Source organism: Thamnophis elegans, chromosome 4 (genome assembly GCF_009769535.1).
Source record: "Thamnophis elegans isolate rThaEle1 chromosome 4, rThaEle1.pri, whole genome shotgun sequence".
NCBI classification, from domain to species: domain Eukaryota; kingdom Metazoa; phylum Chordata; class Lepidosauria; order Squamata; family Colubridae; genus Thamnophis; species Thamnophis elegans.
In genome coordinates, this window is record NC_045544.1 from 133,634,627 (window position 1) to 133,657,376 (window position 22,750).

At 43.2% G+C, this 22,750-nt stretch overlaps 1 protein-coding gene across 4 annotated transcripts in view; it reads left to right on the forward strand.

Moving 5' to 3' along the window:
* The window catches only part of ACACA (acetyl-CoA carboxylase alpha), a 308,466-nt gene that overhangs the window by 141,676 nt on the left and 144,040 nt on the right, over window positions 1-22,750 (forward strand). For 3 of the 4 annotated variants that reach the window (XM_032214921.1, XM_032214923.1, XM_032214924.1), the window contains 5 exons: window positions 14,482-14,625; window positions 15,992-16,088; window positions 17,622-17,729; window positions 22,029-22,085; window positions 22,439-22,483. In XM_032214921.1, coding sequence (XP_032070812.1) covers window positions 14,482-14,625; window positions 15,992-16,088; window positions 17,622-17,729; window positions 22,029-22,085; window positions 22,439-22,483 — 451 coding nt within the window. The remainder of the gene's footprint in view (window positions 1-14,481; window positions 14,626-15,991; window positions 16,089-17,621; window positions 17,730-22,028; window positions 22,086-22,438; window positions 22,484-22,750) is intronic. The other variant, XM_032214922.1, reaches the window with a different exon arrangement.

Genomic DNA, 22,750 nt, shown 5'->3' on the forward strand with positions numbered 1-22,750 from the left:
AAGAAAATGTTATTCCAAAGGGGGAAGGATCCTGAATAGTCCCCTCATTCCCAGAATTTAAAAAAAGATATTATGATACAACCTTTGGGGTTGTACTGTGTGAAATATTGTAGGCCCGTGATGGCAAACCTATAGCATTTCTGAGGGCACGCGGGGTGCACATGCACGCGCTGGCCAGCTGATTTTTGGCCTTGATTTTTGGCCGCTTTTCGACCTTCGGAGGGCGAAACACCGGCCAACGGGCAAACCCTGAAGTTCTAGAATGGACTTACGGTTTGTGCGTTGGGCCGTTTTTCGCCCTCCCCAGGCTCTTAGAAAGCCTCTGGAGCCTGGGGAGGGCGAAAAACGGACCTACTGAGCCCACCAGAAGTGAGAAAATGGGCCGTTTCCAGCCTCCGGAGGCCGTTTTCACCCTCCCCAGGCTCCAATAAAGCCGTGCGCACATGGGCAGGGGGCACGGCACAGGGGAAGCATTAAATTATGAGGGTGGGCATGTGCACACACATCCTTTTGGCACCCGAGGCAGAAAAGGGTCACCATCACTATCATAGGCTGTTTTATTTAAACATGGGGTTGGACTAGAACAGGGGTTCCCAAACTTTCGGACCTCCGGGACCACTAAATTCATAATATTAAATCCCTCAGACTGCTAATACGATCTGCCTAATGACTGGCTGGGTGAGCATGGCTAGGTGGTCATGTGACTCAGTGGGCGTTGCCAGCGTGATGTCATTCACTTCAAGGGGCACTTTGCCAGCCTCTATTCTCCCCTCCCCTCCCCTCCCAGCCATTCCTCGCCTTCCAGCCCGGGCTCCTTATGGCCCCAACAGGAAGCAGTTGTTGGAGCTAAGCAGCCACCATGAGAAAGAGTTGGCAAAACAGCTCAGTTCAAACTGGATCTGACTGAAAAGGAGGATCAGCAGAAGCACCTTACTGAGGACTAGGAGCAGAGGCTTTCCAAGCAGAGGGGAAACCTGCAGGAGTGCAAGGCCAGATACTGGCGCCTGGAGGCTCAGTGGGCTGAGATGGTCAGCCAGTTCCAGGCCATGATGCGGTCCCACTGGAATGAGGCCTTCCGGCTCTTTGCCACCAGTGGCATTTCCCTCCAGCCTTCGCCCAAAGCCCCATACCAGGAGGTTGAAGCAGATCCCAAGTCAGAATTTCTGCCCCCCTCCAACCCACACAAAAAGACCCCGAAGTGGGAGACTCTCTGCAAGAACACAAACCTTCATTGCACATATCCGTCCCAGGGGGCGTACTTTGAGGACCCCTGATTTAATGCAATATAAAAAATGCAAGTAATTGTTCTGCGGACCACCAAAATTTTCTCGCGGACCACCAGCTGGTGACTGCTGGACTAGAAGACCTCCGAGGTCCCTGCCAGCTCCGTTATTCTGTTATTCTTATGGCCACCTATTACAGGCAAATGTAAAAGACGCGTCAGCCATGGGAAGATTTTATTCTATTCATTAGATTTTATTTTGAGCAAGGCTCCCATTAAATTTTGAGCAATGCTCCCTTGAAAATACGGTTCAGTATTTTATACGACACAGTCCATATAATCAGATGGACCTGTGTCCTTTTCATTCAGGGCCATAAAAATGAATCAGCTGAAATATCCTCTCCAAACTTCCTTCAGGGGAGTTTAGGCTTCTGCTCCTCTTGAATGGTCATTGACTTTATTGGATGAATAAAAACAACGGCTGGCGTCGAATACCACGAGAAAGATAGAGGTAGCCTGTGACTTGCAACCACAAACGAGACCAAAATTTCTGTTGCTAAGCGAGACAGTTGTGAAGTGAGTTTTGCCCCATTTTACAACCTTCCTTGCCACAGCTGTTAAGGGAATCGCTGCAGTTGTGACGTTAGTCACGCAGTCGTTAAGTGAATCTGGCTTCCCCATTGACTTGGCTTGTCAGAAGGTCGCAAAAGGGGATCACGTGATCCCAGGACGCCGTGACCGTCATAAATATGAGTCAGTGGCCAAGTTGTCTGAATTTTGATCACGTGACCATTGGGGATGCTGCAATGGATGTAAGTGTCAACAATGGTCATAAGTCACTTTTTTTTCCTGTGCCGTTGTGACTTCGAACCCTCACTAAATGAACTGTTGTAAGTCGAGGACTACCTGTATACGTGTGTGAGAGCACTTCAAGAAATGTTTCAGGAATATTCAGCCTCGTGGAATCTTAAAAAAAAGAAAGCAAAAATGGTTGTTTTCCCCTGCTCACAATCCAAATCTAAATAAACAAATCAATGAACACAGATATTTATTGAGATGTAAGGGCAGTTGAATTTAATTCCAGGTGAAATGTTATATCAGTGTGCAATCTGGGAATCCTACTTTACACACAGACATAGACACACACAAACACACAGAGAGACAGAAAAAGGGAGTCGGGAAGAGAAGGTTAGAAAGGAAAAGAGAGAAAGGGGGGGAAGAGATAGAGAGGAAGAAAGAGGGGAAGAGAGACAGAATGAGGAAGAGAGAGAAAGAGGTGGGAGAGAGGGGAAGAAAGGGGAGAGAGGAAGACATGTAGAGGAAGGAAGAGGGAGGGAGGAAGATAGAGAGGAAAAGAAAGTGGGAAGAGAGAGAGTGGAAGAGGGAGGAGAAAGTGGAAGAGAAGAAAAGAATGGGGGAGAGAGAGGGGGAGTGAGGGAGGAAGAGAGAGAGGTAAGGGGGGAAGAGGGGGAGAGAGAGGAAGAGAGGTAGAAGAAGAAAGAGAGGGAGGACGATAGAGAGAAAAAGAGGAAAAGAAGAAGAGAAAGGGGAAGAGAGAGAGAGAGATGGAGCAAAAGAGAAGGAGAGGAAGAAAGAGAGAAGGGGGAAAAGAGGAGGGGAAGAATGCATTTTAATAATGCAGGTTCTACCTTTCCTAATCATGAACTGGAGGTGAAAAATAAAATGTCGCTCCGTGTGCTCAGTCAATTATTTATTTCTCCTGGCCTATTCCTGAAAGAACCTGTGAAATAACCAGATAAATTTAGAAGAATTTAAGCTGAGCTCCGGCTGAGCTTTCGACCGCTGAACGAATGTTCCTATCATCTTCCATTTTATTCTTGTTTGTGTATAGGCGATTGATAATACAATATATGCAATCCCCGTTTAGTCAAACCTCAGCTCATTTGGAGATCTGTAAATTACAGCAATGGAGAAATAGTTCCACTATTTAATATCAACGGGCATCAAACGAAAGACAACGTCTATCTGATTCGTGTAGGGCTGCATTACAGGTTTTTCTTTTCTAATTAGGGATGAAGATGTTCCACTTTGGATCAACCAGTTCACTTCAGTCTATCAATCTATTTATATCTCCCCGCTTTGCTTAATGCTACTTGCCAGCCACCCTTTGCTGATTCCTATCTACTGACAATTTTATCAGTATCACACATTTTAAGATGGGGGCCAAATTCCAGAATTGTACCCAGGTTTAAATTTGCTGAGTATCAACTCCCTTCAGCAAATGTCTATGGAGATTCTCAGTCATCCAGGTCATGGTTATCCCAAAAGTGCTTTTCAAAAGGAAACTGGACTTTTTTTTTCTTGAAAATATTTTGCTTCTCATCCACAAACTGTTCATCCGGAACTGAAGAAGTTTCTTGGATGAGAAGCAAAACAAATAGGAATAGAAATAGGAATGGAATACAATAGAATAAAAAGAGAAGAGAATATAGAATAGAAATAGAATGGAATGGAATGGAATGGAATAGAAGAGGAATTGAATAGGATATGATAGGAACAGAAACAGGAACAAGAAATAGCGATTGAAATAGAAATAGAACTCAATTCTTTATTGGCCAAGTGTGATCAGACACACAAGGAATTTGTCTCTGGCGCATAAGCTGTCTGTGTACATTAAAGCTATAATTGATAAATCATGATCATAGGCATCATAATACATTCATCATAAATCATAAGATACAACACTTAGTGATAGTCGTCGGATACTAAATAACAATCAACATAAATCATACTAGGATACTAAATAAAACAATATAAATCATAAAGATACAAGCAACAAAGTTATAGTCATAAGGAGATAGGTAATATGAAAGACGAGAAGAAGAATATTAATACAGCCTTACTAAATAGTTGTGGGAATTAGGTGTTTAGCAGAGTGATGGCATGGGAGGAAAAGCTGTCCTTGTGTCTAGTTGTTGTGGTGTGCAATGCACTCTAGTGTCGTTTTGAGGGTAGAAGTTTATGCTCAGGATGTGTGGGGTATCTAGATATTTTCATAGTCCTCTTTTTGACTCGTGCAGTGTACAACAGAAGTGGACCAGGATCGACCGAACCAGTAGTGGCGGTAGCGGGATTCTCCACCTACCCGTCCAGACACTTCTGTGTATGCGCAGAAGTGTCACGCGAGTGAGCAAGTATACACCTCTGTAGCGAGCGAGTATATTCCCACCTCTGGTATAGAGATATACATTTTCAAGGAAAAAGTAAAGAAATCGGTTGCCTTTTGAAAAGCACTTTTGAGAACTCCCTTTAGCAGCAAATTCTCTGTAATATTTATGCTACGAATTGATTGGGACTGGTAAGTAATAAAATTTGACCCCCTGACTTGCTTCTGTTCATCCTGGCTGAAAAATGAATATGATTAGATAATGTATCTGGTAGTGGGATTAAGTAGAGGGTTAGGGGAAGTGACATCACTCCTTGTGGCCATAGACTCACTTCTTTTTCTTTTATGATGATGGTTTTGTTTTGTTTTTGTTTTGATGTGGTATATCAAACTCACTACATCCTGATATTTGCTTCCAAGTGGTGTCCATTTTAACTAGGAGTGAAAGACAAAGGCTACGGGTTAAATTCCAAATCAAACTGATTCATTACTCATGCGTACACATAGGAATCTAGGGAACTAATGGTTAGCACTATTGTGGTGCTAGATAATGGTTAACGGAATTCAAGGGGGGGTTGGACTTAGTCCGCTTGTGACTATGTAGAGACTCTAAGCTGATTCCTCTTTTGACTCCACCTCCAGATTCTGTCACTCCTTCTCCTACACAAATACACACTATATCCAAATCAGGGTGTCAAACTCAATTTCATTGAGGGCCCCTTCAGGGTAGTGTCTGACCTCGGTGGGGGGCGGCTGGGGGAGCAGCTTGACATCTGGTTTTGGCTGCGACGTCCTCTTGCAACCGTCTGCCACCAAAAACGGAGCTCAGGGGCCCCAGATCTAAGTAGTGGGCCTACACACTCCTGATTTAGATAGTTGCTCTTTTTGGATGAAATATAACTTACACTGAGATAAAGAAGAGAAATTAGATCCCAAAATGTCATAGAAAGTTAAATTTGTGCTCCTCAGTTCCCCTGTAATATTCTCCCCCGCCCCCCCACCCCAAATGCACAGGGGATTCAATAGAGACAATAGCCCTATTGTTTCCATAACAATACTGTGCTGTATCAGTAATTTTACAAAGAGTTACGATGCCTTAATGCCTTCCCCCCATTTTCAAAAGCTGGTTTTCAGTTAATTCTGTTTTACTTAACACTAAAGGGAAGAAAAAAAAGTCCTATAGCTTGGTAGCGTTCCTCCTCAATGTCAGTATAACTTATTTCTGAGTAAGTGGCGATACAATTGCAAGAGTAGTAAATGTATAAAGAATAGTTTGATAACACCTTTTCCCCAAAAGAATTAAATGCAGCTAATTTTGTATAATTTTATGTGGAATTGTCTTGAGGAAGAACTTCATAGCTTAAAAAGTGTCAAGAAAGAAGAAAATGGTTCTCCAAAGCACCTTTTGGACTTGATTTTTTCCCCACGTTTCAGGATATTGATGGATAAGCCCTTCTTTCTTATGTCCCATGGATGCTGCCAGAAAATAAATATGTTTATTTTTCCCCCCACCTCTACAAATGTAATTCTTGCAGCTTCTGCTTTGCACACTGGCTTGAATGACAGTTCTGATTATTTTTTTAAATATATATATTGATTTATTCATTTTAATGATGGCTTCCACTAACCAATCTTTAACTAACTGTGGTTGTTTAATTACAGAGGGAACATTCCCACGCTCAACAGGTACAGTAATTCTCCTTTTTAGCTCTTTTTAAAAAGTAGCTAGAAGAATGTGTAGTTTTAACACATTTTTTTTTTAAGAATTGGTTTTTTTTTTTAAACAACCTAACTTATTTGTTGATTTATTTGGAATCTGGGTTCCCGCTCCACACTATACCAATCTCTAATCCTTATTTTCAGGGTTTGTTTTTAATGTTTTCCTCTGTTCCCCTTTGAATGTTTCTTTGTTTGTTCTTCTCTTTTATCCTTTCTTTTGGCATGCTATAAAAAGTAACCTCACTAGCGCTCAAGACTTACCTCACCTGCCTTAAAATCCTGTTCCAGATCTTGAAGCAAGAATTAGTCCTTCCTTCCTCCCTTTTTTTCTCCCTTGGGTAGCATAGACGGATCCCAGCTGGCCCACTCACCAATCGGGATTTAAAGCAGAATGCGTTACTTTATTATTCCAAGTGGTTTTCAAATATATATATATATACACAAGTAGTCCTCAACTTATGATCACAATTGAGCCCAACATTTCAATTGCTAAGCGAGAAAGTTGTTCGGGGAGTTTTGCCCCATTTTTACGACTTTCCTGGCCACAGTTGCTAAGTGAATCACCGCTGTTATTACGTTAAGAACACGGTGTTATGTGAAGGTTGCTTCCCCCACTGACTTTGTTTGTCGGAGGGTCGCAAAAGGGGATCACGTGATCCAGGGACACTGCAACCGTCGTAAATGTGAGTCAGTTGCCAAGTGTTTGAATTTTGATCACGTGGCCACGGGGGGGGTTGGCGCTGTGACAGTCGTGTGAAAAACGGTCATGTCGCTTTTTCCCAGTGCTGTCGTAACTTTGAATGGTTACTAAATGAACTGATGTAAGTCGAGGACTACCTGTATATTGGGAGGGGGGGGGAATTATAATTCTCCAGGTTTTCTGGATATTGTCCCATATCACAAACTAGTGAATGTCAAATTTTCCAGCTGGGAAAGGTTCTGAATGCATAAGCCTTTTCATTTGCCTACATCCTAAATCTTATTTCAGGGAAATGGTAGCAGAATATCCTTGTCAGCATTTGCACATCTGTGAGTAGAAGGGATGCTATGTCTTCACTTACCTGGCCTTCACTAGCTGCTCTCAGACAAAGGCCAAGCCCAGTTTTCCAAAGTGCCCAGGGGGAAGAAAGGTTTTCCAAAGTTTTTGAATTAAAACACTGGGGGGGGGGGGGTTTGAGGTGGAAACCCTTTACTTGTGAAAAACATTTGGAACTCATGTCCCTGAAGGAACTGGTGCTTGATTCCCCAGGTCCTAAAGAAATAAATTTATTATTGGATCGTGATCGAGAATTGGGTTTGAAGACTAGCACCCACCCTTTTACAGCAGGGGGGAGCAAACAGAAGTGCCCCTTCAACAGCAAGAAAGAGCAGGATTTTATTTTTAAAAAATCCCTTTGGTCTACAGATCCATTTGAAAGTCTGGAGCAGCCTACAAAACCTTTGTCATAAACATTATTTAAATGCATTATTTAAATAAAATGCATAGATGTAACTCCTATTGCAAAATTTCTCAGATTCGGCAGTCAAAAATATTGTAAGCCTCCCAGAGTCACCTTGTGGGGGGGTGGGTGGGATGGGCAGCATAATAACTTCATGAATGAAAATAAATAATCTCAAATTACTTCAAATGGAGAGATTTATTAAAAGATTAATTTAATAATTAAAAGAGACCGAAGCCACGAAATAAGGCCATCACCTTATTCAGTTGCTTAGATCAAAAGTGGCTGGCTGAAAAACTAAATTTAGTGAAAAGAAAGTTGTAACGTTTTGCCCAACCGAAGTAAGATGACTCCTAAACTCTTTATCTATAGACATCAAAATGATCTGTGGACTCGAATTAAGAACCCTGTTCTAGACCATCACGTATGAAAAATGATTTTGGGATGGGGAAGCGGCCCAGTTAATGGTTTCTGGCGGTACTTCGGTTTTTCCCACTTGTTAAATCTTCCACCAGTAACTCCAGTTGGCTGAGGGGTCTATTTTCTCCAGTTTGAATGCCTTGGCAGAGATAACTTTCCTCTGCCTTAAATTAACTTTTTTTTTTTTTAAAAAAAATGCCAACGATTCATTACGGCTTTCCAGGGAGGATGGGTGGGTGGAAAGTGGTTGGGTGAGAACGTAATTATTATATAGTCATTTGTCACTCGAAAGAGAATGTATTTGCTTAGCCGTCTTCCAGAACGGTGTTCTTTTCTTTCTTTCCTGTGTCGTTTCTTTCCTTTAAATGCAATTTTGCAAATATGGCTAAAGGCAAATTGGAGAAGTGGGGGGGGGGGCGGTTAGAGATAAGCGGGAATTCAGTGGCTCATTCTATATTCTGGTCTATTTTTTTCTAAAGCAGTAATCACTGCACCATTTGAGGCAAGAGATAGAAGGCCAACATGACAGAACTTCTTCCCATGTCAAAAGGAAATGTGCCATACTTCCCAAGCTAGCAAGCTCTGGACAAGTCTATTTTTTTTCCTTAATCACCCAGCGTGTTAGATTTTTATAGGTAGGGATTTTTATTTTCATCCACACAACAAAGAATTCAATCATTTCCTCCGTGGTAGAGAAGTGGTGGCTTTTTTTGTAGAGGTATTTGAACCTTTAGACTACAATCTTCTGCTTTGCGTTTGTGAGGGACTCACCCATTGATGTCACTATTTTCTTGAAGGACCCAGGGGAAAGTTCTAGGTTCAGATGTAGGGTTGCACACAGCCATCTATTGTCTGGCGATTCCCTTGCCATTGACCAGGGGTCTCCAGACTTGGCAACTTTAAGACTTGTGGTCTTCAACTCCCAGAATTCTGGGAATTGAAGTCCACAAGTCTTAAATTTGTAGAGATTCTCAGTCATCCAGGTCATGGTTGTCCCAAAGGTGTTTTTCCCCCCCAATAGTCCAGTTGCCTTCTGAAAAAAACACCTTTGAGACAACCATGACCTGGATGACTGAGAATCTCTACAGATTTTTTGCTATGTAAATTGGGATGAACACCCTTTGAATGGTATGGGAGTATGAACGGATTTCCAGAAAAAACAAATTGCAGACTACAGGAACCGTTGGCACTACTCAGGTGACCTTGAAGACACAGATAAACCTCCAAGTGGCCCGAGTGCAGTGGTGAAATTCTATATATATATTTTTACTATTGGTTCTGTGGGCGTGGCTTGGTGGGCGTGGCAGGGGAAGGATACTGCAAAATCCCCATTCCCTCCCCACTCAGGGGCCAGCCAGAGGTGGCATTTGCTGGTTCTCCAAACTACTCAAAATTACCACTAGCGGTTCTCCAGAACCTGCTGAATTTCACCCCTGCCTCAGTGACACACTAAAAGGATGCATTTGACCAGCTGTCTGCAAGGGATATCCATCTTTCCATTCTCTACCATCCAGTCAGAACTGAAGGAGCTTCATGGATGAGAAGCAAAACATCTTCAACGTAAGATAAGAAAGTCCAGTTCCCTCCTGAAAAAGCACCTTTGAGACACAAGTCTTAAAGTTGCCAACTTTGGAGACCCCCCCTGCCATAAACAAGAGATATTTTCTACAAATCCGCAAGGAACCGGCTGCTATTGTGACAGTATCACAAGTGGCCGGTGTGTGGACTGGTGTAGACTGATTCTTCTGAATTGTAATGCTCACCAGATGTTGGGAATGATTTCTAGTGGTACAGGGTATCAATCAGTATCTGGACCGCCATACTGTTGAATCAGCCATTTCAGCTGGCCATGTTGCGGGAGAGAGATGAGGAGACGGGTAGACGTTAAGTCAAGGTGATCCATCAGTTGGGTTCCAGATGTTGACTCGTGAGTCCTTCCATGATGACCACCAGTAAAGCCATCTAGTAGTTCTTCCTCAGTAGCAGGAAGTGGCTCACCATTGGAGAAGTGATGGATTCATCCAACCCATTGCTTGAAGAAGAAATCTGCAACGAAGAGATATCCATGGGGGATGGTTAAAAAAAAAAAAATCAAGATGGCGGCTGCCACGGCACAATTGAAATCCCGCCTCCTTTAAGTTGCATTCCTTGTTTAAAAGGGGTGGGGCTTTGACTGGACACCATTTTGACCCCTATGAGCAACTCTCCAAATGTCCCTGGAATACAGGAAGCTATTTTATTCCAGACCAAACTCCCGTTTATAATATTTGTATCCTTAGGAGGCCAAAAAAGTCACTCTTGGCTTGTGCTGTCACAACAGAATGGCTCCCAAATGAACACACAGGGTTATACATGCATACAACCAAACCAATTGAATACTAATCAAATTCAGCATGGTTGTGTGACTGCTGTTCTTATGAACTGGTTAGGTACATTGCGTAAACATAGCCTCTAAGTGGCTTTCGGGTAAGATGCTCACAATGACATCTCACCCACCTGTTTGAACCCCATCGCTTGCCCATTCACGAGGCGGGTAAGATTATTGCCGTGAGGTAGTCCTCAACTTACTACCACAGTTTTCTGTTGCTAAGCAAGGCAGTTGTTAACTAAGTTGCATCCCATTTGATGAGGTTTTTCTCACCGTGCTAAGTGAACCACTGCGGTTGTTAAGTGAAACGTGCAGTTGTTCAGCAAATCTGGGTTCCCCTCTATTGACTTTGCTTGTCAGAAGCAAGCTGGGAAGGTTACAAAGGGTGATCACATGACCCCAGGGGCATTGCAACCGTCACAGCTAAATGGCAGTTACCAAGCGCCTGGATTTTGATCACATGACTCCGGGACAATGCAACCATGATAAACACATGCCAGTTGCTTAAGCGCCCGGATTTTGATCACATGACCCTAGGGATGCTGCAAGGGTTGTAAAGTGTGAAAAAACGGTCATAAGTCACTTTTTCCAGTGCCGTTGTAACGTCAAACGGTCACTAAATGAATGGTTGTAAGTCGAGGACTACCTGTATTTCAGAAAAGCATTATTCAGAGCATTTCTGAGCCTGGTCTGTTGACGCTGATATATGGGCACTGAAATTCAGCATAAAGGTTATGCCCAACTGGCACATTGGACAATACCCATTATTAGAGATTTCTAAACATATTTCAGCATGTCGTCGTGTATTTGTGTTGATGTATATCCGTGGCCTTTGTTCAAAAGAAAATTTACTAAATCTTCAGAAAACTAAATGTAACTCTCTGTGTTTTGGGGTATTTGTGTATATGTGTGTTCTTAATTTGCAAATCTGTCTTATCATCTGCTTCTGTCTGCCAGAGCAATGTATAGCTTAACAGTTGAAAACATAGTTTGGGAATAATCAAGATATAAATTATTCCGCAATGTATGTGGTTTTTTTAAAACAGTGGAACAGGAGAGAGAATGCCTACCTGGGTTTCTTTTAGTCTATGCTATTTTTTGTTTTAATTATTTGTCGAAGAAAAATTACAAATTCGAAGAAGCAAAAAGGAAAAAAAACTAAAACGTGACAGGGATGATAGCCACGCTAGTGCACTTAACACACTTTGTTGTTAGTTGCGAAGTCGTGTCCGACCCATCGTGACCCCATGGACAACGTTCCTCCAGGCCTTCCTCTGGAGTCCATTTAAGCTCAGTCCGACTGCTTCAATGACTCCATCCAGCCACCTCCTTCTCTGTCGCCCCCTTCTTCTTTTGCCACTTACAAACTTAGGAACCCCTTAAATATGGAACACATTCCACAGAAGTTAAGTTAGAATTAAAAATTGTGGAAGTTAGTAGCTGAGACAACTGAATCGAGTCACATACCCCAGACTTCAACAGCTCCATAATTCTGCATGAAATTTGTTACACTGGGTCCTGATATTGTTGGACGCACAAAATGAATTACAAATTAAAATAGTCTTTTGTGAAAATTTCACTTCTGTCTTTTACTGATCAAAGTTATTTTAGCAAATTCCACCGGTTTTGCTTTTTTTCCCCACGCAGCCAGCCTCAATATTTCCATCTGCAAAATGGGTTTAATATCATGCACTCGAAGAGTTAGAGTTCTGCAATGCAGTTTCAAGTGCTTGAAACCTCTTTCCAGATGCCAAGGAGCTAATGGAAGCTCCTTGGCATCAAATTCTTGCTCAGAGTAATCCCATTAACAGGGCTCTCTGGAAAGCCTTGAATCTTAGATTAAGCTCGTCACCAATTTTAATTTAATTTCAGTAGGTAATAATTACTTCAGAAAAAGAGACTTAAGAATCCGCAGGGCTGCAGACTGGAAAAAAAAAATTCCACGCTCGTGGAATTAAAATTATTAATACAATTCCTGACCTTTTAAAGACCGGCTCAGATTATTATTATTTTTTAAAGGTAGAAATAAATAAATATATAGCCACATGGACAAAATCCAAAATCTGGCCCTGTCTGGATCAGCTGATCTGCCGGCTGCGGGCCAAGATTAAGGGGCCTCCTGCACCTCAAAATTAATAAGACCTCCCCCAAAATAAGGCCAAGCACTTATTTGGGGGGTCAAAAGAAAATAAGACCCTGTCTTATTTTCGGGGGAACACGGTGTATTTTTTTTTTAAGAAAAAGTGAAAATAACCTGAGGTAGAAGCTTCATTGATAGTAATCTGTATCAGTAGTCACCTTGATAGTTTTGATGGGGATGTGGTTTCCTCCATGGAGTGGAAACTACACCCAAGAGGAAACTACACCCCCACCAAAACTGGCAGGGCAAACTATTGCGTACCGTAAAAACAGACAGCAAACCCAACACACTCCCTCATCCTGGTGCAGTTATCTAGTTGGGTAAAGAGATGCCTGCGAGCTCCCACCAAGGAACTTGCAAGGTATGAGTCGCCAAGCTCAGAGACCATCAAGAAGTCTGCATTCCCACCATGAGCCACACATATTATTGGAGTCTTTTCCTTAGCTCTTCATACAGTATGTCCATGGGCTTTTGATATGTTCATGGTTAGTATGTCATGCTAACCCATAAAATAATCTGAAAAGGGGCAAACCAATTCATTCGACCCTCATTTATCATATGATTCAGAGGTGAAGTTTAGCATGAATCGCAGTGGCACAATAGTTAAAGTGCAATACTGCAGGCTGCTTGCTTCTGCTGACTGCCGGCTGACCGCAGTTTGGCAGTTCGAATCCCACCAGGCTCAAGGTTGACTCAACCTTCCATCCTTCCGAGGTGGGTAATATGAAGACCCAGATTGTTGGGGGCAAGAGGCTGACTCTGTTAAACCACTTAGAGAAAGCACTGTGAAGCAGTATATAAATCTTAAGTGCTATTGCTATTAAATGAACCACAGGTAGCCCTCAACTTACAATCACAATTGGTACCCAGAATTTCACCAAGCAAGCCGATTGTTGAAAGAGCTATGCTCAATTTTACAGCTTTTTTTTGCCACTTATCACTGCAGTTACTACAAAAATCATGAATGTAACTTCCCTCACTGACTGTGCTTGTCAGCTGGGAAGGTCGCAAACGGGAATCCGATGACCCTGGGATGCTGCAACCATCATCCCAGGGTGGAGGGTTGTTGCTGTGGCTTGTTGTAGTCCACAAACCCCGTGAAGCAACCTTGTTATATCAGCGCAAGCCACTTGTACCAGCCCTAGGGAGGGACTTAAATTCTCTATCCCTCTTGCAAGTCATTGCCACCGCTTGTAAACATGGGCCAAAATAACACATCAAGAACTTTTTGTTGATAACAACCATATATGGCTTGGCATCCTTTTTCTGATTCTTTTGGGGATGTTTGCTCAGGATCTTAAGTGGCAAACAGATATTCTTCTAGCATTACAAAAAGAAAAAATGTCATAAGTATAAAACGAATTATTCTCCCTCCTGTTTCGATGTACTTTGAGGTTTCGGTGACCACTGACGCTCCTTTGAAATTCATTTTCAGTTCTGCTTAAAACTGTTTAAACCCTGCTTATCAAGTTCCTTAACTGACTATCCAGTCCTGCCCCGCCCCAAGAATGTTGGAGGTCACCAAGCAGCACATTACTGCAATGAAACACATTGTTCTTCTAATTCTGGTGGAGCGATTCTTTTAATTTGGGCCTCTTGGTTTGGTAATACAGCTAATGGTTTTCTAAAGTAGTGGGAACAATTAGTTCCCCTCTTGTTTTGAATTCAGCCCCGTTCAGAGTTGAGGAAGAGGGTGGGATGAGGACAGAGCCTGATACCAACAAACCAGCTAACCTTCAAAACCTGCAATCTGCAGGTTTAATTTTGAACAAACAAAGTGCCCTAGAAAAACTAGAGCCAACATCATGGTAAGCTCCCTATCCAATTCCTATCCCCATCCAATTTTTGTGTGGTTCTTTCTTCGAACGTCTATATGCCAAACCAAGTGAGGTTTTTCTCCTTTATTTTACTGACACCCCCCACCCAAAAGTGAGTCTCTAACTCATTTCGTGAGCTCTTTTGTTTCTCCTGACCCCCTTCTTTTTGTGCCCCGTCTGTCCTCTGCTGGTCTCCTAATACGTCCTGTGATTTGAACCTGCTGTTTAGAATGTCCTTCTCGTCTAACCTTAACCATTACGGGATGGTCCACGTGGCCAGCGTGAGCGACGTTCTCCTGGACAATTCTTTCACCCCACCGTGCCAGCGTATGGGAGGCATGGTTTCCTTCCGAACCTTTGAAGATTTCGTCCGGTAAGCAATGGGGCAGAACTAAAACTAGGATAGGATTTCTTGTTTTCCATCAATGCTGCTGTGCTGCTACTTCTTCTTCTTCTTCTTCTTCTTCTTCTTCTTCTTCTTCTTCTTCTTCTTCTTCTTCTTCTTCTTCTTCTTCTTCTTCTTCTTCTCCTCCTCCTCCTCCTCCTCCTCCTCCTCCTCCTCCTCCTTCTCTTTCTCCTCTTCTTCTCCTCCTCCTCTTCTTCCTCCTCTTCCTCCTCTTCTTCTTCCTCCTCCTCCTCCTCCCTCCCCTCCTCCTTTTTTCCTCCCTCCTCTTCTTCCTCTCCTCCTCCTCCCCTTCTTCTTCCTCCACTTCCTCCTCCTCCTCCTCTTCTTCTTTCTCCTCCTCCTTCTCTTCTTCCTCTCCTCCTCCTCCCCTTCTTCTTCCTCCACTTCCTCCTCCTCCTCCTCTTCTTCTTTCTCCTCCTCCTCTTCTTCCTCCTTCTCCCCCTCCCCCCTCCTCTTCTTTCTTCTCTTTCCTCTCTCCTCTCTTCTGCCTCCTCTCTTCTCCTGCTGCAGTGTGCAAACCCCCAAGTTAAGCTACGTATCAAAAGGGGTAATTTGAAGGCAGGATTGGAAGGGTAGGAGGTAAAAAATAGCATAAGGGTGAAGGGATCTGGGGCAAAGCTCTGTTGAACATCTTATGGTAGAGATGTTTGTTTAACTTTGAAAGTCTATAGAGATTCTCGGTCATCCAGTTCATGATTGTCCCACAGGGGCTTTTTCAAAAGGCAACAGGACATTCTTGGGTTTTTCTTTTTTCCTGAAGGCGTTTCGCTTCTCATCCAGTTCATGAAGAAGTGAAGAAGCTTCTTGGGTGAGAAGCAAAACGCCTTCAAGTAAAAAGCAAGAAAGTCCAAGTTGCCTTTTGAAAAAGCATCTTTGGGTTTGACTTTGAAGTTGTCTGCTTCATCTGGGTAAGGGAAAGCAGCAACCTATGCATTTTGTTGTCATGTACTTCAGTGATTCTCAACCTTGGAGACTTTAAGATATGTGGACTTCAACTCCCAGAGTTCTCCAATCAGCAATGCCGGCTGAGGAATTCTGGGAGTTGAAGTCCTTCTTAAAGCCACCAAGATTGAGAAACACTTGTAATGTTAAGCGACTTTGTCCCGTACCAACAATACTCTTCTCCCTTCCTATTTTTTTTTTTTTTTTACACCTTTCGATGTTGTGCCTTGACTTCAGAAATATTGCAGGATATTGTAGACCAAAGAAACCAGAAGAGATGAGCGGGGTGTAGTTTGAGGCAATGGAACGGAATGCTGGGAATATTTTAAAAGGTTGGATTGCTGTTTGATGTTGGGACGATGGTTGATCTTTTGCTTATGTCCTGCTTCAGGCTTTTTGACGAGATTATGGGATGCTTTTGCGACTCTCCACCTCCAAGCCCCACCTTTCCAGAATCGGGACACCCATCCCTGTATGACGAAGACAAGGTATAGTCGTCTATTTTGACTGGGTTTTGACAGTAGAGACAGCTGTCAGGTTTCCAAAAAAATGCCCTAATTGATTCATGAGCCTCGAGTCAAATTTCAAAAGAGAACCAGTCATTTATTAGGAGCATTTTGGAAATGCCTTTTTTGTGCAGTCAGATCTTAGCCTTATTTGAAATATAGCTGAACTTTACCCCTGTTCCTTCCCTCTCCTCAGTCTGTGTCATAAATCACATTCCCCAATGAGGTGCCCCCCTCCCAGGTCTGCTGCGGTGATCTGAGATTCGATTCTAGCCGAAAAGTATGCATGGAATGCACTCCCCCGTTCTTTCCTCACTATGGCAACTTTAGGAGTTCACATAGCTTCTTGAGTTGAATGGACAGGGGTGAATTGTTTGTTTATTAGTTGTTGTTTATTAGTTTTGTATGCCGCCCACTCCCGAAGGACTCCGGGCGGCTCACCATAAACAGGGAAAGGGAAATAAATAAGACAATACAAAGAATTTAAAAATGCACAACATTCACAATTGAGGCGGGGCTGAATATTTCAACAGCCCCTGCCTATCAGAACAGCCAGGACTTGATAGCTTTACGGAAGGCCGGGAGGGTAGTAAGGGTCCGGATCTCCACGGGGAGCTCATTCCAGAGGACCGGTGCAGCAACAGAGAAGGCTCTCCCCCGGGGGGTTGCCAGCCGACATTGGCTGGCCGATGGAACCCGGAGAAGGCCAAGTCTGTGAGATCGAATCGGTCTTTGGGAGGTAATTGGCAGGAGGCGGTCTCTCAGGTACCCAGGTCCGATGCCATGCAGGGCTTTATAAGTAACAACTAGCACCTTGAAGCGTGTCCGGAGACCAATGGGTAGCCAGTGCAGCTCGCGGAGGATAGGTGTAACGTGGGTGTACCTGGGTGAACCCACAATCGCTCGCGCGGCTGCATTCTGGACTAGCTGAAGTCTTTGAACACTTTTCAAGGGCAGCCCCATGTAGAGCGCATTACCGTAATTAAGAGAACTGTGGATAAAATGGTTTGTGCAAGCATCTGGATGCAGTTTATTAAAGTAGCTGCATCCTTTCTGGGTTTGTTCAGCACATTTGAGGACCAATGGAAGAGAATACTTGTAACTCAGGGTTGAAATGAGGGGTCTTTGATGCTCTCTGAGCTTGGTTGTGTGCTTTCTTGCAGACTTTATATTACCCTTTTTTTGTCTTTTAATGACCCCGTAACCCCTTGTGGGGTGGAGTCAGAGCAACTGAATGGAGCTGTTTAATGGACGGATGCCCTTCCTGTCACCACTGTGGAGTTTGCAGCCAATATAGTCTCATTGTGCCCAGAGAACCAGCCCGAACCGTTAGCATTTCACCTCTGATCTAAAGCATGAACAGCTATTTTTTCCCCAAATCCTGAAGGATACGATAGAGTCTCCATTCCACCTGCAAACATTTTGCAGCCATTGATTTATTGTTGCGTTTTCTCCCTCCCCCTCTCTCTCTCCCCCCCTCCTAAATTCACTTTCTGATTTTTCTTTGAACCGTAGAGCGCTCGAGATGAACCTATTCATATCCTGAATGTCGCCATTAAGACGGATTGCGATATCGACGATGAAGGTCTCGCTGCCATGTTCCGGGAATTCACACAGAGCAAGGTGAGCTGGGTGGCCCATTCTCTGGTTATTTGTTTTTCTTTCATTTGTTCAGCGAAGTGGAATGCAGATTCTATCCGTCATTGCTACAGTCTTCCTCCTTTTTTTCTATATATATATTTTTAAAAAAATTTGGAGCTGTCCGCTTATCTTTAAGGACAAGTGTCAACTCCTTGGGACAATGGCCTCGTTGTTTTTTTTTTTACTATTATTATTATTATTCTGGAATGGTCCCTGATAGCACTATAGAAAATAATAACATGGCTGAGCAGCTCTCTTGTGTAAGCTATTTGTAAATAATTGTAGAAGTCACCCAGCAGTATCACTTCACAAGTGAAGAAGGGGTACCATCTGATGAGATCTTAAAAGGTAGTGTCTCTTTTCTCATTTTTTTTAACTCTGCCAGGAGAAAAACCACCTTCATGCCAAGACCGACCTTGCTTTTCATGCCAAGAGAGCGGGTCAAATTATACTTCTTTGGAGACCCCATTCTTGGTCTGTTTAGACCAGGGGTGTCAAACTCGATTTCATTGAGGGCCGCATGTGTTTGACTTTGGAGGCTGGGGTGGATGTAGCCAGCTTGAAATCACTCTTGTCAGTGCATCTCAGTGGTGGGTTTCAAAAAATTTTGGAACCTCTTCTGTAGGTGTGGCCTGCTTTCCGGGTCCACTGGTGGAACCTTTCCTAACCGGTTCGGTAGATTTGACGAACTGGTTCTACCAAACTGGTGCGAACCGGTAGGAACCCACCTCTGGTGCACCTGTGGTGGCCCAAGTGCTCTGCCAGGGAAAACGGGCTCCCGAGCTCCATTTTCGGCTGCAACGGGGCCTCCTGCAACCCTCTGCCAGTGAAAACAGAGCTCAGGAGGGCTGCCTGCGACCCTCACGAGTTCCGTTTTTGCTGGCACAGGCACCATGGGCCAGTCCTTCGCTGTTTCCCGGGCGCAGGCCAGATCTAAGCACCCCGTGGGCCGGATCCAGCCCCCAGGCCTTGAGTTTGATACCTCTCGTTTAGACAAAATATAGGTAATCCTCGACTTACGACGAGCGGAACCCTGAATTTCTATTGCTAAGTGAGACAGCTGCTCAATGAATTTTTTCCCTTTTTACGATCTTTCTTGCCATAGTTATTGTTAAATTAGTAACACGGTGGTTAAGTGAATCGGGCTTCCCTATTGACTTTGCTGATCAGAAGGTTGCACAAGGTGATCGCACGACCCCCGGGACACTGCAACCGTCATAAACATGAGTCAGTTGCCAAGCATCTGAATTTTGATGATACGACCCTGGGGGGATGCTGCAACAGTCGTTAAGTGTGAAAATTGGTCATAAGTCACTTTTTTCAGGGCCGTTGTAACTTCGAACGGTCACTAAATGAACTGTTGTAAGTCGAGGACTGCCTGTAAGTGACTGATACTTAAAAACAAATGAAGACCTTCCTTTTTACAACTGGACTGGAACAAAAGGAAGCAGATTTGAATGTCCTATTACCATGATGGTGGCGCGTAGAGCCCTCTCTGCGGTGACGCGCGCCCATTGCCAGCTGCTCTTCGTGGGCGCTAGAGCACCGGAAAATGGCAAAAAAGGAAGGTCATTTTCCGGCCTGCTTTTGGGCTCGTTTTCAGTCTGTTTTTCAGGCTGAAAACGGCCTGAAAAACAGCTTGAAACGGCCCAAAGAACAGCCTGAAAACAGCCAAAGAAACACCAAAAAAAATGGCATGGACATGCTGGCCAGCTGGTCTTTGTTTTTCTGGTGCTCTGGCGCACGCACATGCATGCACATGCACACATGTTCCAGTTTGGGCACTCGGTGCTGAAAAGGTTTGCTTTTATTGTCCTACTTCATTTCTGAAAGGCATTTCACAGCATTTGTAAAAAAAAAAAAAAAAAAAAAAAACTGGTGGCGCAGTGGTGAGAATGCAGTATTGCAAGCTAACTCTGCCACCTGCCAGCAGTTCGATCCTGACCGGCTCAAGGTCGACTCAGCCATCCATCCTTCCGAGGTCGGTAAAATGAGGACCCAAATTATTGGGGACCGTAGGCTGACATTTGTAAACCGCTTAGAGAGGGCTGTAAAGCACTACATAGCGGTAGGTAAGTCTGCTGTTCCAATTGCCGTTTGTTGCCGTTGTATTAAAAACATTAAAACGATGAAATTGGCATCCCTTTTCCCCTTGTTTTTGTTTTGTTTTGTATTAATACATTATTATTTTTTTAAAAAAAAATCCTTAACTTCATTTAAGGAGGAAACCTTAAATCCCTAGCCTGGAACGAAAGCGATTTAATCAAAGCAAGCCATCTCCCACCGGGACGCGTAGATAAGGAATGGCTGCCTTGGATCTCTCTCTCTCTTTCTCGCTTCACCATCAAGAATCCCTAGTTTACATTTCTTCCCGTAAATGAACTGCTAAGCTAGGTTTTCTTTCATTTGCATGAAGGGGCTCGTGGTGTGTGTGTATGTGTGTGTGTTTAAGTGTGTCTGGAGGAAAGAAGGCGTTGTGCATTAAACTATCAAATAGCTTGATCCAAATTGCCCAAATAAATTTCCACTCTCAGCATGTCCCAACAGGATTCCCCCCCCCTCCCTGCGTGGGCCTGTGTGTGGGTGTGTGTGCATGTGTGTGTGTGTGTGTGTGTGTATTTGATAGAAATTAGGATCGTATACTTGTAAATGACTGGTGGAGGTGATTGAAACAGACAGTGGAAATAGACTTTCTCCAGGTGTTGGTACCTAATGGCGCCGTAATAGCTGTTGAGTCGCTAGGAGGCCTGTATTATTACAATGTAATCAGAATCCCGTTGCTATATACTTATTGTCTGACACTTGTGGAATTTTAAAAGCAATAACCTTCTTTTTTAAAAGGAAAATCTCAACCTCATTATTAAAGTTATTTCCCCCCCCTTTCTCTCCCCCCCCTCTGCTCGACGGCAAATGCTCATTTTCAAAGGGCGTTTACCGTAGTAAAACCTTCTCTTTTGGAAAGGAGAAATCGGATCATGAAGCTGAGGACATGAAGCTTTGTCTATTTTCCCTTCCTATCAAAGCCTGTTTTTTTTTTTAAAAAAATCACTTTTGATTTTGAGTGAGGTGGAGGGGGTGGCTGACTGTAATACGAAGGCCAACTACTAATATCGAAGAAATGGTTGTTGTTGTTGTTGTTAGTTGCGAAGTCGTGTCCGACCCATCGCGATCCCATGGACAACGTTCCTCCAGGCCTTCCTGTCCTCCACCATCCTCTGGAGCCCATTTAAGCTCCCACCTACTGCTTCGGTGACTCCATCCAGCCACCTCCTTCCCTGTCGTCCCCTTCTTCTTTTGCCCTCCATCTTTCCCAACATTAGGCTCCAGTGAGTCCTTCCTTCCCATTAGGTGGCCAAAATATTTGAGTCTCCTCTTCAGGATCTGGCCTTCCAAAGAGCAGTCAGGGTGGATCTCCTCTAGGACTGACCGGTTGGATGGCTTTGCAGTCCCAGGGACTCAATGCAGGAGTCTTCTCCAGCACCAGAGTTCAAAGGCCTCCATTCTTTGGCTCTCAGCCTTCCTTATGGTCCAACCTTCACAGCCATCATTGCAACTGGGAAAACCAGAGCCTTGACTAGGCGCACTTTTGTTGGCAGGGGGAGGTCTCTGCTTTTTAGTATGCTGTCTAGATCTGCCATAGCTTTCTTCCCCAGGAGCAAGCGTCTTTCAATTTCTTAGCTGCAGTCCCCATCTGCGGTGATCTTGGAGCCCAGGAAAATAAAATCTGTCACTACCTCCATTTCTTTCCCATTGATTTGCCAGAACCGGATGCCGTGATCTTAGTTTTCTTAATGTTGAGGAAGAAATGGTAGAATACAATCATTAAAGAAAGGATGCCAAAGAAGGGGCAAAAAATATGGAAATGATAAAAATTTGAATAATTACATTGAGTTGGTTGAATTCTCGCGTGGTGAGCTGGCCATAGCTAGTTGTCCCTTGGCGACTTGGCCGGGGCAAAGAGTCCATGGTGAGTTATCCCATTCTGCCTTTCATGTAGTCCAGACAAAAGCACCAACCATGAGTTTATTTTATTAATGTTATAGGGTCCCCGGCTTCAGCAGAGGGTTGGACTAGAAGACCTCCAAGGTCCCTTCCAACTCTGTTATTCTGTGATTTATATAAGATTATAGTTCCAGGACCATAAATAGAATTTCTTACAATAGCAGGTATAGTTGTTAAAAAAAAAAAAGCTTTACAATACAGATATTTTTCCCCATTTTGCTGATCAGCTTTTCCATCATAGTTTTCTCATGTTTCTTTCCTTTTTTTTTTTTTTTACAGAAAGCTGTCCTGATTGACCACGGAATTCGACGTCTAACTTTTCTGGTGGCCCAAAAGGTATTTATTTAAGACGTCTTGATCTCCTTCCGTTGCCGTTTTTCTGTTTCGGTAGCTTGCATGGCAAATCAGACTGATTTTTAATGGAAGAAAGAAAGAAAAATCAAATCATGTTCACCGCTGATTTTGTTTTATTTGTCTCTCAAGCTATGCAACGCACGAATAATGTGATTTTTCGTTCTGTACTCTGAAGAAAATTAATTGAGAATTGAGAACGATGACCATATTGTACGGCTTGTGATTTTTTTCTCTCTTAATTCATTTCTAATTTATGGACTAATTGCTAGTTTTGTTTTGCCTCTCTCCCTCCTTTGATTCTTCGTGCCTCTGCATCTTACATTTTGGCTTGCAAGGATTTCAGAAAACAAATCAACTATGAGGTGGACCAAAGATTTCATGTAAGTAGAAATATCGTTTGTGCTCAAAACGGGAAAAAAAATCTTTGATTTAGGCTTTAGTTAGCTTAATCTTCTTGTTGTGGAAATAGCTAGTACTTGCTAAATAGGTAAAGCAAAGAAAATTGAAGTTGTAATGTGTTTTATATTCTACTGCACCAAAAATAAATGAGGGAAGTCATGCTTTTATTTTTATTTCTTTTATCTTGCACCATTTTTTTAACCTTTCGCTATTCCCTTATGATCTTTATTTCTATTTTTATTTTATAT